The 22,149-nt window shown below is 35.7% G+C and overlaps 2 protein-coding genes across 5 annotated transcripts in view; one reads left to right on the top strand and one right to left on the bottom strand.

The window, feature by feature from the left end:
• RBM12B (RNA binding motif protein 12B) overlaps positions 1-12,045 on the top strand; it is a 28,220-nt gene extending 16,175 nt beyond the window's left edge. The window contains exons 3-4 of one of the 4 annotated variants that reach the window (XR_013553417.2): positions 207-315; positions 8,591-12,045. The gene's annotated coding sequence lies outside the window, so the exon portion shown is untranslated. Of the gene's footprint in view, positions 1-206 lie in introns of all 4 variants that reach the window. The other 3 variants (XR_013553416.2, XR_013553415.2, XR_013553414.2) reach the window with 3 other exon arrangements.
• Positions 1-22,149, bottom strand: part of CIBAR1 (CBY1 interacting BAR domain containing 1) — a 27,396-nt gene extending 5,247 nt beyond the window's left edge. Inside the window, exons 1-7 of the mRNA XM_060610900.2 lie at positions 22,109-22,149; positions 21,333-21,567; positions 17,948-18,016; positions 16,890-16,991; positions 14,715-14,720; positions 12,531-12,635; positions 3,401-3,514 (exon numbers count right to left, since the gene is read on the bottom strand). Coding sequence (XP_060466883.1) covers positions 3,401-3,514; positions 12,531-12,635; positions 14,715-14,720; positions 16,890-16,991; positions 17,948-18,016; positions 21,333-21,567; positions 22,109-22,134 — 657 coding nt within the window. The 5' untranslated portion in view covers positions 22,135-22,149. The remainder of the gene's footprint in view (positions 1-3,400; positions 3,515-12,530; positions 12,636-14,714; positions 14,721-16,889; positions 16,992-17,947; positions 18,017-21,332; positions 21,568-22,108) is intronic.

Below are 22,149 nucleotides of genomic sequence, written 5' to 3'. Positions count from 1 at the left end.
TTGGAAGGGATGTATTTTTGTTAGAACAATATTCCTTTTTTAACTGTTCTAGGAAAAATGAAGTTAAAAGTGGGAAATGGAAGACAGGATACATCCATGGGATAAAAGTCTAAACCAGCTACATGTTAAAATTAATCTCTTAATGCAAAACAACAGGTTTACAGGAATGTTTATTGGCAATAATGCATTTCCCAATATGGTCCAAGATCTCTTCTAGGAGTGAGTCTCAAGATGCTCTGAAGTGATTGCACAGAGGTGATCTTTTGAAGGGGAAAATGAGCCTGACAATGCTTTTTTATGTGAAGAACAAATAAGGTAAGATGGTTTGTGATATAACTAGATGCCTAACTGCAAAAAAAATTAGCTGTTGCCAGAATAAGTCTCAGCAGTCTTTGTAAAGCATGAAGTATTTAAGAAGAATAGCAAGTTATTTCTCTGTCCCTGTCTACATATTTTCTCTACTTGTTCCCAAGAAATCCTGTATGCAAAAGATTCTTTTTCTTTTTGGTACCAGTTTCATAGAATTTTACTTTCCCTGGTCCCACAACTCTCCCTAGTCTGCTTCCTTCTCTCCACAATTGCTGTGTGGCAGAACACTAACGGCTTCTGCCTATAGTTCGTTACACCTCAGGACCTTTGTGTATCTGTGTCCTTTGCCCTACAGGTGTTGCCAGGCATCCTACGCGTCCCTTAGACTTCTAATTAAGAAACCATTCTTTGATTCGCCAGACTATTTAGAATCCTCACAGCACACTATATTTTTTCTTTACAGGACTGGTCACATTATAAAACTTAAAACAGTTACACAGTACAGGCATACTTCATTTTATTGCAGTTCATTGTGCTTCACAGAGACTCTTTTACAACTTAAGGGTTTTGTGGCAATGCTGCTTCAAGCAAGTCTGTCAGTGCCATGTTTCCAACAGCATTTGCTCACTTCGTGTCTCTGTGTCACATTTTGGTAATTATTAACAATATTTTAAACTTTTTCATTATTATTACCTGTCTTAAGGTGACCTGTGATCAGTGATTATGACTCACTGGAAGCTCGGGTGATGGTTAGCATTTTTTTAGCAATAATATATTTTCTTTATGTACACCTTTTTGCTTTTTGGATCTAATGCTGTTGCACACTTAATGGACTATAGTATATAACACTGTATGTTAACTGTGCTGGAATTAAAATAAAAGACTTAAAAAAGTAGACTACAGTATAGCGTAAACATAACTTTGATGTGCACTGGCAAACCTTAAAATTCATTTGACTTGCTTTATTGTGATGTTCCTTTTGTTGCACAAGTCTGGAATGCTATAATATCTCTGAGGTATGCCTGTATATTTTTTAAATGTCTGAACTCTATGGTAGATTTTTAAATCTTTGCTTTGACAACTCAGACCTTTTCTAACTTATAATACTAAATCTTCAGAGTGATGCCTGGCATATAACAGGTGCTCAATAAACAGTTGTTGAATGAACATTTTATGAGGTAAATACTAGATCTCCATTTGAGAGATAAGGAAGCTGAAGAATGAAAAACTTGCTCAATATTACCCCATTAGAAAGTAGGAACGTTGATACCCAAAAACGTATCTACCACACAGCTCTGAGATCCTGGGTGTTTTATGAATCTCTCCTCCCACGAGCTATTTAGCTAACTGATTAAGAATACTGGTAAGGGAAGTGGTGTGACAGAATAAACTAGCTAGGACCTCTGGAATGAGAAAGAAAATCTTGGGGTTCAAAGAGATTGAAGGAACTTTAGTGACAGTTAACAAATGGCATGTCAGAGGCATTAGAAAAAGGAGAATGAAGATACTTCTAAACAGGACTCCAGTCTTCTAGGAAAACTAAGGGATCAGTTTTGAACCTACCACTCAGTGCAGTGTTTTTCTTGTAGGGAATGGTGCCTATCACACTCATCAAGAACCACACTAATCACAGTATAGAGAGGATAAAAACAGTATCTGTAGTCAGGACTTTTGGGTTTGGCTTCCAGCATTATTAGTTATGGGACCCTCTGGGAAGTTTCTTAATCTACTTCTGCCTCAGTTTCCTCTTCCATAGAAAGGAGGACAATAAATACTTTTGTCAAAGTTGATGGGAGGATTAAAATATAATTAAAATGCATAGATCAGTAGCTGTCCAAAGTAATCGCTATATATAAACATTTACTATTATTTTACAAATGACAGATAAAAGCTTGATCTGTTTTTTAAAAGATAGGACATGAAAGGAGTGAAAATTAAGAAACCTTAGCTATAGTACTTGGAAGGAAGGGAAACTTAGGAAGCCATCTATTGATAGACAATGAATAGAAATATCACGTGTGCATAACTGATATAAAACTAAGATGAGTTTTGACACTGGAAAACATATGTACACATATTAAAACATGTATCCTTCTTCATTTTAGTCAAACTGTAATCTGATTTTATGAATTAAATTTCTTGGAACCAGTGGAGTAGCGGGAAGAGAAGGCCCAGGTGAACTCTTTATGGATAGTTAGTTAATAAATAAACAACTGGGGGAATCTTCAAAATTGTCAACTGGCAGATACTCCCAAATTCTATCACTCATTAATAGACAATTCTGGTTATATCTTGAGATTATCTGGTCTTTTTCACTTCTACTATAGAGATAATATGGACAAAGTCTGTGTGTAATATTTTATCTATTTCAGCAAAAATACTTTTGTGCCTTTATTCCTCCCTTTAAAAGGTAAGAGGGTTGGACAGTTACTCTTCAGATGTGCTTGTTGAAGCCAGGCTGTGATATTTAGATGCTCTAACATTAGTTGGCTACTTGCATTTGCATCTAACTATCAGTACAAAGCAAGCCTTATTATAAACCTACACTTAACTTCATAGCATACTGATTAAATCACACAAAACTGGTGAGAATTCTGATTCTGCTGTTTACTAGCTAAGTGGCTGTGGTCAAGTTAAGTTACTTAAAGCCTCTAAACCTGTTTCTGTAGTTATAAGATGTGAAAAACCACAGCACCTACTTCATAGGATTCTGAGCAGTGAATGAGAAAATGCATGTGAAGCTTTGGGTATTCTGCACAGCATAAGCAATCAAATGTCAGCACTAATCAATGTGATGGTTAGCACACTTAAGTGACTTACATCACCAGTCAAAATGATACAGTATTTCATGTAATGGCCTTATTAACTAGCTGTTAATAAATTAACTCTTGGAACTTTACCATGGTGAATTTGTTAAGTTAAAAATACATAATGAGAAAATCATAAAAGTTGAGCTATTTGGGACTGCACACAGTAACATGAGCCATTGTAGTATTCAAACTTAAGATATTTTTACCCATACAGATTAATGCTTTCTTTTAAATATTTCCATCTTAAGAGAAGAACTTAACTTAGATAGATATAGTCCTACCTCCAAATCTTCTTCTTCATCAATCTTTTGTATGTTTTGGTAGGCAGCAGTATAGACCTCTAAAGCCTTGCCATGAAATAACATTTCAATAGTGATAAATTCTGAAAATATAGTCTAAAAAAAAAAAAACCACAAAGATTTGAATTTAAACAATCATATGAATTTGTGAATTTAGTAAATTTATTCCTTATTATTGTTTTTGTATTTTATGAAATACAGAGGTATCTCTTTTTCCACAGGGCACATCAAGTATGAAAGATAATGGGAATAAAAATAGTTGAAAAGACTGTAGCACAACGTTGAAATTATATAAAATATTTCTTATCCCACCATTTAATTTCCTCCTATTTTTTAATAAGTCAGTTCTTTGTATACCTTGTAATTGATATTTGTGATAAAAAAAAGATCTGACTAAAATGTATATCATATGTACTCTGTTACCATATGTCTCTAAATATTAGATAAAGCAGGTCAGTTCTAAACCTGATATTTTAGTAACTCCAACTGATGTTGAAACAATAGTATGTCTTTTTAGACAGGAATTCTATCCCATCATATTTCTATGTGTTACTTGTATTCTCTAGCCACAAAGGACTTACTTGGTAATTATATTGCTACTACTGATAATAGCACCATGGATTTGCGTAGAGCTTTTCCAGTTTACGAATACGTGACTTGCCTCCTGTTGCTCATAGCTAGAATGTTGTGACTTGGGTCTGATTCTTCGAAGGTTATAGCTCTTGCTTATTGTACTGTGCTCTTCTTGCTGGAATCCATCATTTCCTTCCCAAATAAACTGTGCATCTATGGAGCATGATGACAGCTTACAACAAGGAAGATAATGAGCTAAGAGAATGAATGGAGATGTGCATGTTGATTTAAGCAGGGTGAGATAATCGGTAGGTAAGGAAAGGATACAAACCAGAAAAGTTTTCAATAAAATAGGATCTTATCCTTTTGTTAATTATTTTGTCTCTTATCAAAATAAAAAAATCAGAGCATTAATATAGAGAGGAGTGGACAGAATAAGAATAAGGTAGAAAGTACCAAAGCATTGTCCTTAAGGGGCAAGAGAAAAGAGATGGGCTACAACAGACAAGAGTCAAATACCCATTTCCCTTTGTTGCTGCTCTCCTGTGTTAGTCATCAAATAGGAGTGGCCCTGCACTTTGGAAGACAGTGTTATAGGTATCCCTTAGTGTCCTGTGATTTTTTTTTTTTCTCCTTCATGTCCATTCTTTCTTCCTTAAGAATATTTAAGGGAGTACTGATAGGCTTCTGATTACTACTCAGTGGAAACAGATCAGTAGTTGAAAGTATCCCTTCTGGCCTAAAAAGACTGGGCTCTGGGACAAGACACAAGTATGACTAACAGTGACCCTTACTGTCACTTCATATAGGTCACAGAGGGTTCTGGTATACTGGAATGGCAACTGACTAATAAGCAGTATTATGACCAAGAATCTCTAGACCAAGAATGAAGTCGCTTTTGATTAAGACTGGCACTTATTCACTTAGTTGTCCGTCTTCCTAAGATAGCAGTCTAGCTAGAAAGGAGTCAAGTGCCCTTAGGAGTGTGAAAACTCCGAGAGGGAAAACAGCAGAACCAGAAGTCAATGATATGCCAAAACACTTAAGATTCCTACTTGGTTCTTGGTCTGCAGAGCATTTTAGGCAATGGGAATAACCAAGCAGAGGTTTACAACTTTCCTTCTGAATCTTAAATTTAGAGATTTTCTACATTTACTAAATAAAGAACTACGTAAAAAATATAGACATAGCTTGACTTTCTTTTTATTCAAGGCTGTTACAGAAATTTGTTTTCATTTATTTAGGTTTAATGTTTCAGCTAAGTACAGTAGAGAATCAACATTTTACAATGTTACACAGTGCACTCTCTTTTTTAGTTTTTCTTTTTTGGGTATTTATAAACCATCTGTTTACTTACGTGGATCTATTATGTGGAGAGAGAAGATAAGGTATTTGCTTTATGCTATAAAAGTACTTGAGAAATAAAGTAGCCTCAAATAAGGGAATTAAGCTTAATCAGTCAAGTGAGTTAGGTATTACTCCTATTTTTAAATATTTCTACAAATGGACATTCTAAATCTTTATAATAGACTGTCACACTATTTAATAACTAGTGAAATCCAAATACTTACAACCTTATTACACCTAAATCAGTAGATTAGGCTTAATTCAAATCTATTCCACTGTGGTAACTTTGTGGAATATGCAAACATTTCAAAATAATTTAAAACATTTTTCAAGTATTTGAATATAGTTATTAAATTTCTGATGGTCAGAATCTCTGAATGTGTCATCTCTGAACTAACAATTTTTTAATACTAGCATTTTATAGGATTTACATTACCCTTAGCTCATAAGTGAGCCCTGAAAAATATGTAGATACGTCTTTCCAGTCTCAATTTAGTTTCAATTAATGATAAGTACTTTGAAAATTCTCTTTAATCTATAAATGGCTATTATTTACTATGTGGAAGGTGGGGGGGAGGGAATCACTCTCAGGTTTTGTGATACTTTGGTTTAATCCTTTATGGTTTGAACTTTTATTTCTTGGCAAAACCTATATTGTAACACCTAAATAAGACGAGACTGGCCCTACTGATTTTTTATACTGTTTATTTTTCTGTCAAAAACCATAATGGGAAATCAGAAGTACTGGTAATCTAGTATCCCAGACTTGGAATTTTTGACCTAAGAGTTATGAAGCCTAAAGATATCATAGAGAGTTATATCCCTGAGTATAGCGAGGAGGGAATACTGCCAATTAATTATACTCTTTTTTTTTTTCTAGTTAGAATTTCACAAAACATCTGAAGATAGGCAGAAGGAAGGAGAATAATAGCAAGGAACAGAAAAGTTAGGTGACACCTAGTATAAGAAGAACATAAAAAGCATGTTTTTGAAATTAAATAGTTTCAGTGAATCACCAGAAGGGTGGTGGAACTTTTTAGGACCCAATCATATTTAGAAATAATTTTCCCCAAATAAATTTAGCCTAACTTTTCAGTGATCTCATGTAATCTTATCTGCAGTGGGTGAGTATCATCAGGGACAGACGCATTAATGAGTTATCTTTTTTTCCCCTTTTCAATTTTATTTTGTATGACTAGAGGGTAATTTGGGCATGTACTTAATTTTTACTGATAGGAGATGGGGGAACTAATCTGAAATTCTCTATTGACAAGTATTCTGTAAAGCAGGATAGTATATAGGAGTTAAGATTATGGGCTCTGGATTAAGATAAATCTGGGTTCCAATCATGACCGAACATAACAGTTATATAATATTAAGCAGTTTATCTGTACTTTTCCTTAATTTTTCTCATCTGTACAATGGGGGATAAGAACAGTATCAAACTCATAAGTTTGGGGGTTAAGGATTAAATGAGAAAATCCAAGAAAAGGTATAGTATGGTGACTGACTTAGAGTAAGTGCTCAACACAAGTTAGCTATTTTTATCACTCAAGAAGTAAACTTGCTAAGTTAGAAAATGTTCCTTATGTTAATATTAAAGCCTCTACCTGGTTTAATTAGCAAGCAACACTTTTAACAAAAAAGTCATGAAAGGTCTGACTAATAACATTTTGGCAAATAAAGGGGAAATAATGACTCCAGAGTAGAGGCTATTCAATAAGTGATGCCAGGAGAACTTTTATCTACTTGAAAAGAATAAAGCTAGATATCTACCTTATACCATATGCAAAACACAACTGCCAGATAAAATGTTTAAATATTTAAAATATTTTTAAAACTTACAACTACTACAAGAAAATATAAGCAAGTATTTACAATCTTGAGGATGAAAACAACCTTTCAAACATGACACCAAGTATGAAACCAAAAAAGAGACCAACAGATCTGGCAACAAACATAAAACTTTATGGCACAAACACACCATAAACAACAAAATGGGAAAATACATTTGTGACATTCTCTTCAATATAAAAGGTTAATTCTCTCAATATAAGGATTTTTTACAAATTAATAAGCAAACTGCCAACACTCAATAAAAATACAGGCTAAGGACAAGTGTGGGTAATTTCCTAAAGAAGAAATAAATGTATTATTAAATATATGAAAAAATATTGTCTTAATAGTAGTAAGTGCAACTTAAGATTACACTGATTTTTTTCACCTATCAGACTAATTATTAAAAAGACTACTACTCATCATTGGTATATTGGGTTACTCATGCAGGTTTTATAGAAATGTAAACCAGTTAAAACTTTGTGGGCAGGAGTTTAAAAGCTTTGTGGACAGAAAGTATCAAAATTTAAAGGGTGTATGCTCTTTGAATCAGAAATACCACTCTGTTAATTTATCCCAAAAGAACAACTGGATCAGCAAAAAGCCGAATGTTTAATGATGCATTGAGATCTATACCTGCAAAGATAATGTTGATAACACCAAAAAGGACTGGTTAGACAAAGTAATATATATCCATAGCAAAAACTGTGAGGATACCAAAAGGATGATACACATCTGTTTCTTAGCAAATGTCTGTGATATATTAAATTTTAAAAAGAGATGCTACATATAGTGTGGTCCACTTAAATATAACTGTATAGGGGTAATGATATTACCTCCCTCATAAAGATGTTGTGAGGAGTGAGTGTATCCACATAAAATGCATAGAATATGTGACATAGTCAACACCTAAGAAATATTATCCTATCTCTTGTGTATATGTACATAGAAAAAAGTTGTAATGACTTAAACCAAAATGCTAATTTATTATTTCTGAGTAGTAGGATTATTATACTTTCTTAATAGTTTCATGCAGAAAATTTATGGTTATTTTATATTTAGTTATAAGAAAAATAAAGCTATTAAAATTAAATTTAGAAGATGTTTCTTGTTCATGTCAGCTACTTTGCCACATACTGAATTCCTGTTCCTCTCTGTTCCAGGAGTGACCCCCTGTTTAAGATCCTTTCTGTAGGCCTGAAATTCCCTTGACATTCACCATGTAACTGATGATTTTTCCTATTATATGGGAAACAAATGGGATTGTGATTTTTCATCCACATTCTGTACTCTTAAGTTCCATACCAACTTTTCTCAAGCCAATTTTTTGCAAGATTCCTGTGAAGTCTTTATCTAAAAATTGTGCTACCTTGCTGATTAATTAATTGTGCTACTTTTGCTGCTACCAAAATTCAGATGGACTTGTCAGTTAAACCTACCTCCCACACAGTTGTACAGTAATCAGCAGTGCTCACTCATTTCTGCCCCCAGAGAGGTTAGAGGAGCCAGAAGTTCTGCCCCCATCTGAACCAGTAGCCTGATAAAAGGTAAGAATAAGAATGTTCTAGGTTTGTTTCTCCCAAAATTATGAGTGGCAGCAACGATTTTTACTTTTCCAAGAATTTCTATCATAAACAGAAATGTAAGACATGCTAAAATCAACATAGGGGGGCAGTAGTGTCACTCTTTTTGACTTGTGTTTGAAACTTCTGGGATTTGTGCATCCCTCTTCATCATAAAAGATCTCAAATAAGGTCTGACTTGGAAAAGAAACAAGTTGATAGTGATGAGGAAAGATGTATAAAATGGAGATTCAGAACCCTAACAGAGTTTAATTTTGACCTCTGGAACTCATTTCTGGAAGTTTGGTAGATTGTGGGGGGTCTGTATTTAAAGTGTAGGTTGTCACAGATGATATATATCTTGTATGTAGAAAATCTTAAGGAATCTACTAAACTATCAGCACTAATAAATGAATTCTGTAAGGTTGCAGGATACAGGATCAGTCTGCAAAAACTGATTATATTTGTGTGCATTTGCAATGAATAATCCAAAAATGAAATTAAGTAAACAATTCCATTTACAATAGCATGAAGGATTATAAAATACTTAGGAAAAATTGTGAGAAAAGAAACACAAAATGTATCCTCTGAACACTATAAAATGGTTAAAATAAACTAAGGAATACTTAAATAAATGGAAAAATATCACTATGTTTATGGCCTGAAAAAATTAATTGTAAGATGGCAATACTCCCCAAATTGATTTACAGAGTTGATGCAATTCCTACCAGAATCCCACCTGACTTCTTTATAGAAACTGAGAAGCTGATTCTAAAATTCATACAGAATTACAACAGATCCAGAATAGCCAAAACAATCTTTGAAAAGAAGTAGAAGAACTTATACACCCTGATTTTAAAATTCATCATAAAGCAATGCTAATCAATGTAATGTGGTACTGGCATAGGACAGACCTATAGATCAATGAAAGGGAAAGTTCAGAAACAAAACCATGTCAACTGATTTTTACCAAGGGTTCCAAGGCTATTCAATGGAAAAGAATAGCTTCTTCAACAAATGGTGCTTGGGCAACTGGACAGTCACATGCAAAAAGATGGAAGTTTAACTTTCAGCTCACACCATACATCAAAATTAATTCAAATGGATCAAAGACTTAAAAGAACTATGAAAACTATACAACTGTTAGAAGAAAACAGGGATAAATCTTCATGATCTCAGATTCGGCAATGGATTGTTAGATATGACACTAAAAACACAAGCAACAAAAGAAACATATATTGACTTCAAGCATAAAAACTTTTCTGCTTCAAGGAACACCATGAAGATAGTGAAAAGAACCCTAAGGATGAGAGAAAATAATTGCAAACCATAGATCTGAAAAGGGACTTGTATCCAGAATAAAGAACTTTTACCACTCAATAATAAAAAGACAACCCAATGAAAATATGGGCAAAGGGTCTGAATAGACATTTCTTCAAGGAAGACATACCAATGGCCAATAAGCATTAGCAGGGAAATGCAACTCAAAACCACAATGACCTACCATTTCACACCCACTCGGATGGTTGTGATGAAAAAGTCTGATGAACAGCAAGTATTGGTGAGGATGCAAAAAAATTTGAACCTAATCTTGAAGCCCCTTTGGAAAACAGTCTGGAAGTTTCTCAGATGATTACAGATAAGGTTATACCATATGATGCAGCAATTCAATTAGATGTATACCTAATAAAAATGACAATTCATGTCCATACAAAAACTTGTATATGAATGTATCGTTAATCACAATAGCCAAAAGGTAGAAACCACCCAAGTGTCCGTTAATGGATGAACAGATAAACAAAATGTGGCAATACTCATATAATAGAATATTTGGCCATAAAAAGGAATGGACTATACTCATAGGATACATGTTATGACACGAGAGCATGTATATAGCTAATATACATATATGTATATATGTATAGTTAATAATGAAAACATTACGCGAAGTGAAAGAAGCCAGTTATAAAAACCATGTCATGATTCCAGTCACATGAACTGTCCAGAGTAGCCAAATCCATAGAAACGTGAGATAAGTGATGGTTGCTTAGGGCTGGGGTGGGGTGGGGTGGGGTGGGGTGGGAGGAGCAGTGAAGTACTAGGTCTTACTTTGAGGTGATAACAATGTTCTAAAATTGAGTGGTGATGATTACATATATCACAACACATTAAAAACTACGGAGTTGTACATTTTAAGTGGGTAAATTGTGTGGTGTATGAATTATATCTCAATTTTCTAAAAAGTAGGTTTCTTCCTGTCTAACACTTTTGTGACCACCAAGAGCCTTCCAAGGGCATGATACAGTAGGTAAAGAGAAAGCTTGGAAGCCCTTCTCTGTGCACCCTCCACTGTGCAGTCTCTGTCTATGTCATAATGCTTCAGAAAATCCCAGGTACTTGGAATTGCAGTTGGGAATTCTGCATTCACGGTCTCTGCCTGTTCTGTAACTGGTGGTCGCTCGGAATTAAAAACACATGTAGAGGTAGTCTGCCCCTGAAGTGAGCCCAAAGATCAGAGGCACAGATTGCCATGTGTACAAGGAAATTTTGCAGGCATGAGGATCAGCGGGAGAGAGGAATCAGACTGCCATCACTGAAGAACCCCTTAGGTGGCAATGGAATCAAGTATACCTCACCAGTCTTCATTCTCATTGTTCAGGTTAAAGCTGTTTATTTTAATAATCTTCTTTCCTTTCTCCCTCAATTTATGAGATGATGTCAGTGACTAAAATGTTATATCCTGCCCACACTCTCCCACCTCAGTATATGGAGTTTGTCTCCTCTATTAAATGAGATGGTCTTCATGAGCAGTAATCTACCATTACAAAGCAGAGTGCAAAGTGAATTGAGAGGCTTTAAAAAAGGGTTTGGTCTTCAGGACCAAACCAGAGACTTTTGAGCAGAGTTATCAGAAAAAAATCAAAGTTCTGAAATCCTTTAAAACTGTAATGGGGAGAAAAAGGTACAAATGAATGTTGTTTCGTGGACTGTAAAGAGGAATGATATAATTAAATGGCAGATAATTTTACTGATAAGAACGTAACTTTTGAAAGCAAGATGTTTTCTTTGTTAGTAGTTGTAAAATGACAAAAGTATTTTTCTTTAAAGCTTTTTTCTCAGAAAATTTGCAGCAAGCCAAAACACATCCTAGATTACTTGTTTTAAGGGACATAATATGGTCATAAGCAATCCTCCAAATCTTTCCAAATGCATATGAAAAAGTCACTGAAGACTTCTGAAGTCTATGATCTGAAAGATGTCATATTTACTGGTATGTTGCAATAAGATAAGGCAATTCTTATGACACTGTATCATGGTGGATGCAAATTTATGTGGTTGGCTACTCTTGCTATTTTTTTATGTGATAATATCTAGTTACTAGAGAATGGAAAGCACAGATTTTTAAAATACATAATTGGTTTATAGTTTCAGATTTTTGGCTATGATACTTTGGGTAAATTACTTTCTATCTTTGCTTAAATTTTATACAATGTATGGATAACACCACCTCATTCTTATGAAGTTGCTATAAAGAGAATTCATATAAAGTGCCTGTAACAGCACTGGATGCACAAAAACATAAGAAATGTTAGTTTCCTTTGATTAAATAGAAATGGAATAAGTTGAATATCTGAGGAAATAGGAAAATATCATCTGATATATTTTTATTTATAGTACCTTTTTCATATAGACTACGGGCTAAAAAAAATCAGCATTAAAATTTTTCATACATTTAAATAAACAAAAAATAACATTAGAAAACATGTTTCAAACTTTAACAGTTACTTTATTACCTTTATATCCTTTATTTTCTGCTTTTCGAAATTGTCAATGGTTTCCTCCAGATGACGAGTTGTTCGGGTAGCATCCATTGTAGCTCTCTGCAATTCAGTTTCTGCCTACAAAAAGTATTCCCCAACCAAAGATATAAAACAGTTCAAGTTAGAATCCATTCAACTGAGTCTATTTGTAAATGTTACAATTGCCCTATTGGCTTTTTGGCGTAATACTGTAAACTGTTCAAGAATATATTTTACCACATAAAATAAAATGATCTATATAATAAGCATGTGCAGAATAAAGAACTTTAAATCTATTAAATGACGATTCCTGACCTCAAACAAAAGAAAACGTAACTCCTTCCCCTTTTTTCCTACAAAATCATTTTTTTCCCTATATCACCCTTGGACTGTTTACTGTAAAACAATTTTCTATATTTTCTACTCCTTTCATCTGTTTTACCATCTGTGCCATTTATCATTCTGTTCTTTTCTCATTATTTCCCCTTTAACCCTTTATTTTCCAAATAAGGATGGACTTGTGACTTAAGTATTTTAAATTTTCTAATTCTCCAAACGCATTAAATGTTTCTAATCCTGTAATATCCTAATCAGATATAGAAGAATGTACACTACAGATCTTTATTTCAGCATGGGGTGTATTTGTACATTCTTTTTATAAGCTAATCATATTACACTGTTACCATTTAGTTAATGCTTATTACAAAAAATATGTACCAGTAAGTAATAAATTAGATGGCAACTTTAACGCTTTACTTCAATATACTGTAATGACAAGTACTCATACAATCTAGATCTGTAGTGTATAATCAATATGGTGGCCAGTAGCCACATGTGGCTACTGTAAGATTTAATGATTAAAAAACTACTTCCTCATTTGGTCTAATTGCATTTCAAGAGCTCAACAGCCATATATTGCTAGTGGCTACAGTACTGTAAAGTGCAGAACATTTCTAATCTACTCATGTATTTCACTTAAAAAAGCATTTCTTACTTTAGAACTGTAGTTGCCCAAAAATATTTAAAAGATTTTATTACTAAGCAGTAGAGGTTTTAAAAAACATAGCTTAATTTTTGATTAAATTCTAATACAGTTTTGTTTCCTGTACTAGTAGTATATTTTCTCAAAAGTATCAAATATCATCATTTAATAATCCATGGAAAAATGTGCATTTGTCATCAAAGTTAGTGACACGTACTATTTTGACATTTAGCCCTTGCTTTTTCAAGAAAATGTATAAATTGAAGTAAGTAAAAGAGTTTACTATAGGGATCCATCTCGACACACCACTTTATTACCCACCTGTGACTGAAATTTTTCATAAAGGAAAAAATACATTTCAAAGAGAACAATTTTTTTTAGTAAATTAGAATCATATGCTCATTGAGTTATATAAACTTGCAATCAGATTATACATTAATTATAATTTTATATTGATTATGTACTCTTACATTTAGAATAACTCACGGGGCACCTGGGTGGCTCAGTCGGTTAAGTGTCTGACTCTTGATTTCAGCTCAGGTCATGGTCTCACAGGTTTGTGGCTTCGAGCCCTGCAGCAGGCTCTGCATTGACAGTGCAGAGTCTGCTTGGGATTCTCTCTCTCTCTGCCCCTCCCCCACTTGCAGTGTCTCTCTCTCTCAAAAATAAGTAAACAAACTTAAAAAAAGAAGAATTTAGAATAATTCAAGTACATGATTTTAAGATGCTAAGAATTTAAAAATATAGTCATTATACGTATGTGTACATTTGCCATAAGGGTGTAAAGTTTTTTAAAAGCATACAAACTTTTAACTTTTTTTTTTAAGTTTACTTATTTATTGTGAAAGAGAGTGCAGACACATGTGCAGGAGAGGCAGAGAGAGAATCCCAAGCAGGCTCTGTGCTCACAGCAGTGAGCCCAATGCAGGGCTCAATCTCACAAACTGCAAGATCATGACCCCCAGCTGAAATCAAGAGCCTGAGGCTTAACCAACCAAGCCACCCAGGTGCCCTGGGCTTTCAATTTTTAAAAATATAACTGTATCACAGGAAATTCAAAAGTAAAATAGAGTTCCTTTGTAGATTAGTATGAAAAAATTTCTAACAGTTATTTGATGCATGTTAACCTTCTAATGAGAATATTCAGGAAAACTAATTTCTTAATAGTATTACATGAGACTCACGCAATTCTTTACTTGTGACTACTTCCTTCTGATTATGTCTTTGCCCTCTCCAGTTACTGATAGTTTCAAATTAAAAAAAATTTTTTTTGATTTGGACAGGTAAGTGGAATTGGCTAAACCAGGAAAAGAGTGGGGAAGCAGAGGCTACAGCTGGGACACCTGTGTTTTAATCTTCCCCCACCCTCTACCAACTAATATTCATTTCTGAAAGTCTCAGATCTTTTCACTCAGGCACAGTAACTCACACAAAGTTAACACAGCTATTTTTAACAAAAAAGACATAGGTTTCTTTTTCTTGTTTTTGTTTTGTTTTGTTTTTTCGGAAAATTCTTCAAAATCCTATAATGTATCAATTTGAGTAGGAAATGCTTTTTATTAAAACACTATGAGGGCGCCTGGGTGTCTCAGTCAGTTGAGCATCCGACTTCAGTTCAGGTCATGATTTCACAGCCTGTGAGTTCAAGCCCCCCGTCGGCCTCACTGCTGTCAGCACAGAGCAGGCTTCAGGTCTTCTGTCCCCTTTCTTTCTGTTCCTCCCCCTGCTCATGCTCTCTCAAAGATAAACATTACAAAAATAAAATAAAAAAATAAAATACTATGACACAACTCTGTGAGTTAGAGGTATCAGTATATTTAATGAAATTAGCCATGAGTGCAAAATGGCTTATAAAATGGTGAGCCAGACTGGCGTTTTTCAAACTGTGTCATAGGAAACTTTTTCCAAAGCCACCCAGGGCCTTGCAGGATGAGCAAGCAGACAGAGCCCTGAGATTCTTCTTTATCCCACCCTCTTATATCAGAGCCACTCCATGTTTTTTACATAATGAACTTTAACATGCTTGCTGCTTTTGAATTATCAGATGAATTTTAAGGGTCCATCCTAATAAATATTCTATTATGCTATGATTGAATATTTTTATATTTATATTGAATACATTTGTAGATAGATTGTCCTTTATTTTCTAGTCTTAGGTTGTCAAAATCCACTCACTTTTCCAGTGAGCATAGCAGTTCACCTACAGCAGTAATCTATTCCATTGTTGCATTTATTTCCCCCAATGTGAACCTAGCGACCAGTTTCATCTACAGTGTAAGACTGCCTCCTCCACAGCAGTGTTTACAACAGACCATCTAAGTCAGAAACATCTTTGTCTTAGAAATGTTCATTTCTGTGTTGAATCTCCACACTAATACCCCTGATTCAATCCTACCAACCACTCGGGATTCCAGATGTGATATTTTTCTGCCTTTATGTATTCTCCTCCAAACAAAACAAAACAACAAAATTTTGATCTCTCGCTTCTTAAAATCTGGATAACCTGGTCTCTCTGCCTTAGTCCCTAGCTGGCAGTCATAAATTTTCCACCATTCTCTGGTTTTTCTGACTTGCTTAAAATCCAGACTCTATACTCTAGTTGGTAAATCTTAATCCTCAACTAGATGTTTCTGTCCCAGCCCTATGGCTGCCCATTTTTGTTTATTACAAGGTTGGGCTTATGTACCTTTGGTCCAGAGGAAAGAGGACCGCGCAACTGGTGTAGCCCCAAATTATTGCTCCAGGGGTTCCCCTCAGGGATGGAGGTGTTATGGAACCTCAAATGCCCCCAATAGGGACACTCCTAATTGGCTGAGCTAGGGCAGTAAAAACCTTCAGGAAGCAGGAAGGAGACACAAGGAATGGGAAAAAGAGGCAGGGGGATAAATTAGTACTTTCTATACAATTGCACCTATTCCAATTGTTGGCAATTAGCCAGGCACTATTTTCTATCCTTTTATTTAGTCACGAACAAGGTACATTCTACCTTAAGTAACAGTCATTCTTAACAGAAGATCCTTGTCACAGTTGGTAGTCCTATCTAGATCCTTTTGTGTCCAGCTAAGGACCTCAATTGTATTCTAGAACCTCCTGAGGGTCTTTGGCTGGTAGTCATAATTGTGGTTTCACACTGTTGTTGTTTTTTAAAGGTGAAGGGGATTAACTGGGGAAAAATGACTTTTCCTTCCTTTTCAAAAGCAGGGCAGCTGATTTCTATAATGAGAACTTGTAAATGCATAGGTTTCTTTTCAACTTTTATATTCAAATTTTCTGCACATTTAAGAGTAGAAATGCATAATTTCCATATATATTTACTTTTGTACGGCATACCTTACAAGACATTTTTTTAAAGATCAAAAGTCAAAGGATACAATAACATGTCGATCAGATGGGTTTCGCTGTCGTGTTCTTTCTAACTGAGTTAACTGTTTAGCTTCTCGATTCCTTGCTGTTAATGTTGCTTTGAGGTCATCCTGAAAACAGGCATTTATGATTAATACAAATCTCTGATTTAAGAAGTAATATATACACACTCTGTTTTAAGAATGGGAAAACACTCCTTGTTTGGTCCAAGTATCATTACCACAGGAATTATTACTACTGCAGAATCAGTGTGTGTGAGTGTGCCTATGTATGTGTGCATTTCTTTAATATCCTCTAAAAATAATGATACAGGCAAGATAATTTTAATACGAACCTATAACCATTATATATAATGTTATATATAGAGAGAATTTTGACTGTGGTAGTAGTTACATGTGTATACACATTTGTCAAAACTCAATGAACACTTAAAACAGGAGAATTTTACTGCCTGTAAATTATACCTCAAAGTTGATTTAAAAAACACAACTTGGGATGTAACATGCGGTATGGAGACTATAGTTATTAACCCTGTATTGCATATTTTAAAGTTGCTTAAGAGTACATCTTAAAAAGCCTCATCGCAAGAAAAAAAGATTTCTAACTATGTATGATGATGGATGTTAACTAGACTTTTGTGATCATTTCACAACGTACACAGATACTAAATCACTGAAACTAATATGTATCAATAAAAAAATAGAGCTTTGTCTTAGTCACTTTTAGTCTACCTGTTATTGCCTACTTTAAAATAAAAAAATATAAACTTAATATAAACTTATATTCATTTAGTAAAATAAGTTCTGTCCATATATTCTTCATGACTATAAATATTAAATATTTTAAACTTTCTATAATAATGTTTTATGTTGCTATAGTTTACTTAGTAAACTCACTAAAAATATCTCACTATTCTCAAAGTTCTAAGAAATGATGCTTCATAAAATGTGTGAAAAGAACTGTGTAAATATTATGTTATACTTTTTATTAAGAGGACAATTATTGGAAATCTCATCCTCATTGCCACAATACCTAATAAATAGTAGGAAAAAATGAATTTACTTACTCGTTTCATTTTTACAATGGTTCCATAAGCTTTCAAAGGTTCAACTACTTTGGCTTCAAGTCTTTCAACCTATTGAAAATTATTATAAAATATAACTGAAAAGAAACACAGACATATCAAAATTTAAATTCGGAAATAAAACCTATGCTCTTTAACCTAAACATAATTACTACACAGAGTAATGTTTTAAGATGTCACAGTTTATCTTTATAAAAAAGCATCACCAAAAATTGATAAAACTCAGAATCGAAACTCAAATACAATAAAAACTATTAAGTTGCAGAGGAACAATAAAAGCAGAAAAGTACCTCGTATACAATATGGCAAGAAGGTGTCTCAGGTTTCTAAGAAGCTTATCTCCGCCACACAATCATCTCTCTATTACTTTTCTACCTCACAGTTGCTTTTGGGTAAGTCTCAAGACCTCTCAAATTTTAGTACTGCTATCATTATCAGTGTGTTTAGCACAGTGTTGGATATTCTACATATATTATCTCCAAAAGTAATAGTCCAACTTTCCAGATAAGAAAATATATTATCTCCAAAGTAATAGTCCAACTTTCCAGATAAGAAAATTGAAGCTGAAAGCTACAGCATATTGGAAAAATTTTAAATGACACAAATCCTCAAAAGCAGAAAAAGCTTACAGACCACTGCATTAGCTGCAATTCTTTTCTGGGAAGCCTTTTGTTAATTACTAAAGCTTGAAGAACAAGATAAATGGTCTCAGTGTTGCTGAACTGTCAAACTGCATGGTTGATTTTTTATTTAGAATTAAACTGTTTTTCTTGGGGCGCCTGGGTGGCTCAGTCAGTTGAGCAGCTGACTTTTTTTTTTGGAGCAGCTGACTCTTGATTTCATCTCAGGTCATGATCCCAGGATCGTGGGATCTAGCCTCATGTTAGGCTCATTGCTGAGCATCTGAAGCCTACTTAGGATTCGCTCTCTCTCTCTCTCTCTCTCTCTCCCCCTCTGCCGCCTCCCTTGCTTACAATCTCCCTAAAATTAAAAAAAAATTGAACTGTTTTTCTTAAACATTACAGTTTTTATCTCATTTTGAGTAATTAATTAATAGTGCTAGTGGAAGGCACTGAAAAAGGTTTTATAAAATTTTTTTTTTTTTTTTAACATTTATTTATTTTTGAGACAGAGAGAGCATGAACAGGGGAGGGTCAGAGAAAGAGGGAGACACAGAATCTGAAACAGGCTCCAGGCTCTGAGCTGTCAGCACAGAGCCCGATGTGGGGCTCAAACCCACAGACTGTGAGATCATCACCTGAGCTGAAGTCGGACGCTCAACCGACTGAGCCACCCAGGCGCCCCTGAAAAAGGTTTTATAAAGACATATATAGGGGTGCCTGGGTGGCTTAGTTGGTTAAACATCCAACTCTTGATCCCTGCTCAGGTCATGATCTCATGGTTCATGAGATGGTTCATGAGACTGAGCCCCAAGTCAGGCTCTGTGCTGACAGGGAGGAGCCTGCTTGGGATTCTATCTTTCCCTCTCTCTCTCTGCCCGCCCCCCCAGGTGCTTGTACATGCACACACACTTTCTCTCTCTCTCAAAATAAAATTTAAAAAAATCCAAAACTTTAAAGGCAAATATATATGTATAGTGTAAGAAAAATAACTCTTGGACAATAACATTTTATCAGGACAAGTAATACAAGATGACATTATTGTTCAAAATGAACATTATTTTTGGAGGAGGAAGAAGCCTTTTTTAAAAATGTTTATTTATTTATTTTGAGCAAAAAAGAGAGAGAGAGAGAGCACATAAGGAGGGGAGGGACAGAGAAAGAGGGAGACAGAATCAATCCCAAGCATGCTCTGTGCTGTCAGCACAGAGTCCAATGCAGGGCTTGATCTCACGAACTGTGAAATCATGACCTGAGCCGAAATCAAGAGTCAGAACTCTTGAAACTGACTGAGCCACCCAGGCGCCCCAGGAAGAAGGCTCTTTTTTGATGGTGTATGTTTATATAGTCAGTAGTTTACATTTCATATTGGTTTTTCTATAAACAAAATGTATATGAATGCTTCACTTTAAAAGATTTTAGGAAAATGAAACAAACCAAGTTCTCATTGAGTATTTAAATATTAGGAATCCTAAAATCAAAACCATGAATACTCTGAATAGTTTAGTCTATACCATTTTGAATAATCCATGCACTGATTATGCAGTGCAAGGATTATCTTAAGTCTTTTTTCTGTTCTCCTTTTTGTTGCCTACCTTTTGTTCATGGTTCATTAGCACCTCCACCATTTGGGAAGCAGGGGAAATAAAAAAGGAGAACAAATGTAAATCAATTCACTTTGCTATTTGATAAATAGCATAGAGGTTTTCTAGAAAGGGACACTGAAATTACTGTCTTAACATGGGAATTCAGGGTTATCAGTGAGTGTAAATAAATAATTTTTGAACACTAAGTCCCCCGTTATGTTTAACTGAGAGTTGGGTGTTTATTATAGAAGACTGTCCTATGACAAGAACTCAACTTTTCCCAAAAAGTACCCCCAAATCTAATTACTACTCAAATTTCCGTTTGGATCGCAAATGTAGGTTCAAAGATCGTTATCTTTGTTTTTGTGAGTTTTTTTGATAATTGAAATTACTGGATTAGGCTTTTAAAAAGTACCAAAAGCACTGATGAGAAGAGTCCAAGAGAAGCAATGTGGCTCCTAACTTGGCAATTTTCTGACAGTAAACCTGTATCTTGAAACCTAAGATAAATATAAGTGAAAGTGCTTATGAGGTTTTAAAGGTAAAAATGGATTTTCATGAAGAAAACAATTACAACACCATCTTCTTCCCTCCTTTCCAAAGCAAAAGCAAAAAAACCAAAGCCACTCCACAAAGTCTCACTACTAGTTTATATCTATGATATAAATCAGCAAATCACTGCTGCTTTTTTTTTTTTTTTTTAATCAATGAAATACCGGTCCACTTTGCAGAGCACTGAAGCAGCAAAGATCTCTTGTCCAATTATTACTTATTCACTCGTATCACCACTCTCAACATCTTCCATCTCCAGACATACTTTAAAATATACTTACGTGCACACAAGACACAAGTCATGCTCCTTTTCTTTCCCATGGGTACTATGTTTACTACCCCCTGTAAAGAGCCACCCCTTGGCCAAATGAAGTGGGGAAATTCAGGACTTCAGAACACCCTAAAGTTTAGTTTGAAAACGGTAAAATCACAAATCACAGGAAGCTTCCCTTTAACAGACTCACACAATGTTACATGAAATGTACGTTTATCATCAAGTGTGTGGTCGCCACTGCAGTTAGGTGGATTACAAGTGGAAGTCTTCACGGTTCCTTCATCCACTACTTCGGGGCTCATTCATAACAATGACGCTGTGACCTCACTCCATACCTCTGCTTGTCGATAATCCTGAAGTTTGGCAAACTCCTCGGCAAAGTTTTTCAGGCCCTGCTTTAAATTTGGGGTCTCTGTGCAGGCATACACGTTGATTTCATTCACCAGTAGGTCTGCTTTGTCTCGCAGTCTGGCAGTTTTCCGCACATAAGCAGCAAAGATTTGGCACAGCTCTCCGAAATGCTTCTCCACATTCGTGACAGCATCTTGCAGTTGTCTGGTTTGAGCGTCCCTAGAGAAAAAGATGACACAAAACGCAAATCATTCTCATCAGAGATGAAAAGGCTTCATCTCCGCGTTAATTTGATATGCAAACATTCCCGGGGCGTTTTGCGGCTTCGAAGGAGCAAACCATCAACGATCCCACCACCACCTCCCGAGGCGGGTTCCCCTCCTCTAGGTCCCCAGGTCGGGGCCTGGCCTCAACACCCCGACAGTGCGGGCGCACGGAGAGGCCAGGCTGTGGCCTGGCCGCGCCGCCGCGGGGTGGGGGCTGCTAGGGCTGCCGCTCGGCGCGGCGCGGCCTGGGCGCCCGGCTGCCTCCCAGGCGTCTGCACCGCCCGGGCAGTACCGGGCCCGGGGAGCGTGGTCCCAAGATCCACCCCCGGCCTCCGGGGTTCGCCGCGGCCCTGGGAAGTAGGCCCCAGATCGCAGCAGGGACGGCCCAGGGTCGAGACTCGGCACGGAGGCCCCGGAGAGAGAAGCTCCGCTTCCCCCACCCGAGCCCTCGCGTGTGGAGGGGCCCTGGCCAGCCAAGGCCCCGGGGCTGTTACCGGTTTTCCAAGTTGCGCCTCAACATCTTGCCTTGCGCACG

This window comes from Panthera onca, chromosome F2 (assembly GCF_046562875.1).
Source record: "Panthera onca isolate mPanOnc1 chromosome F2, mPanOnc1 haplotype 2, whole genome shotgun sequence".
Classification (NCBI taxonomy): Eukaryota; Metazoa; Chordata; class Mammalia; order Carnivora; family Felidae; genus Panthera; species Panthera onca.
Note: the sequence above shows the minus strand (reverse complement) of the source record. Positions and strands in the feature narration are given on the sequence as shown.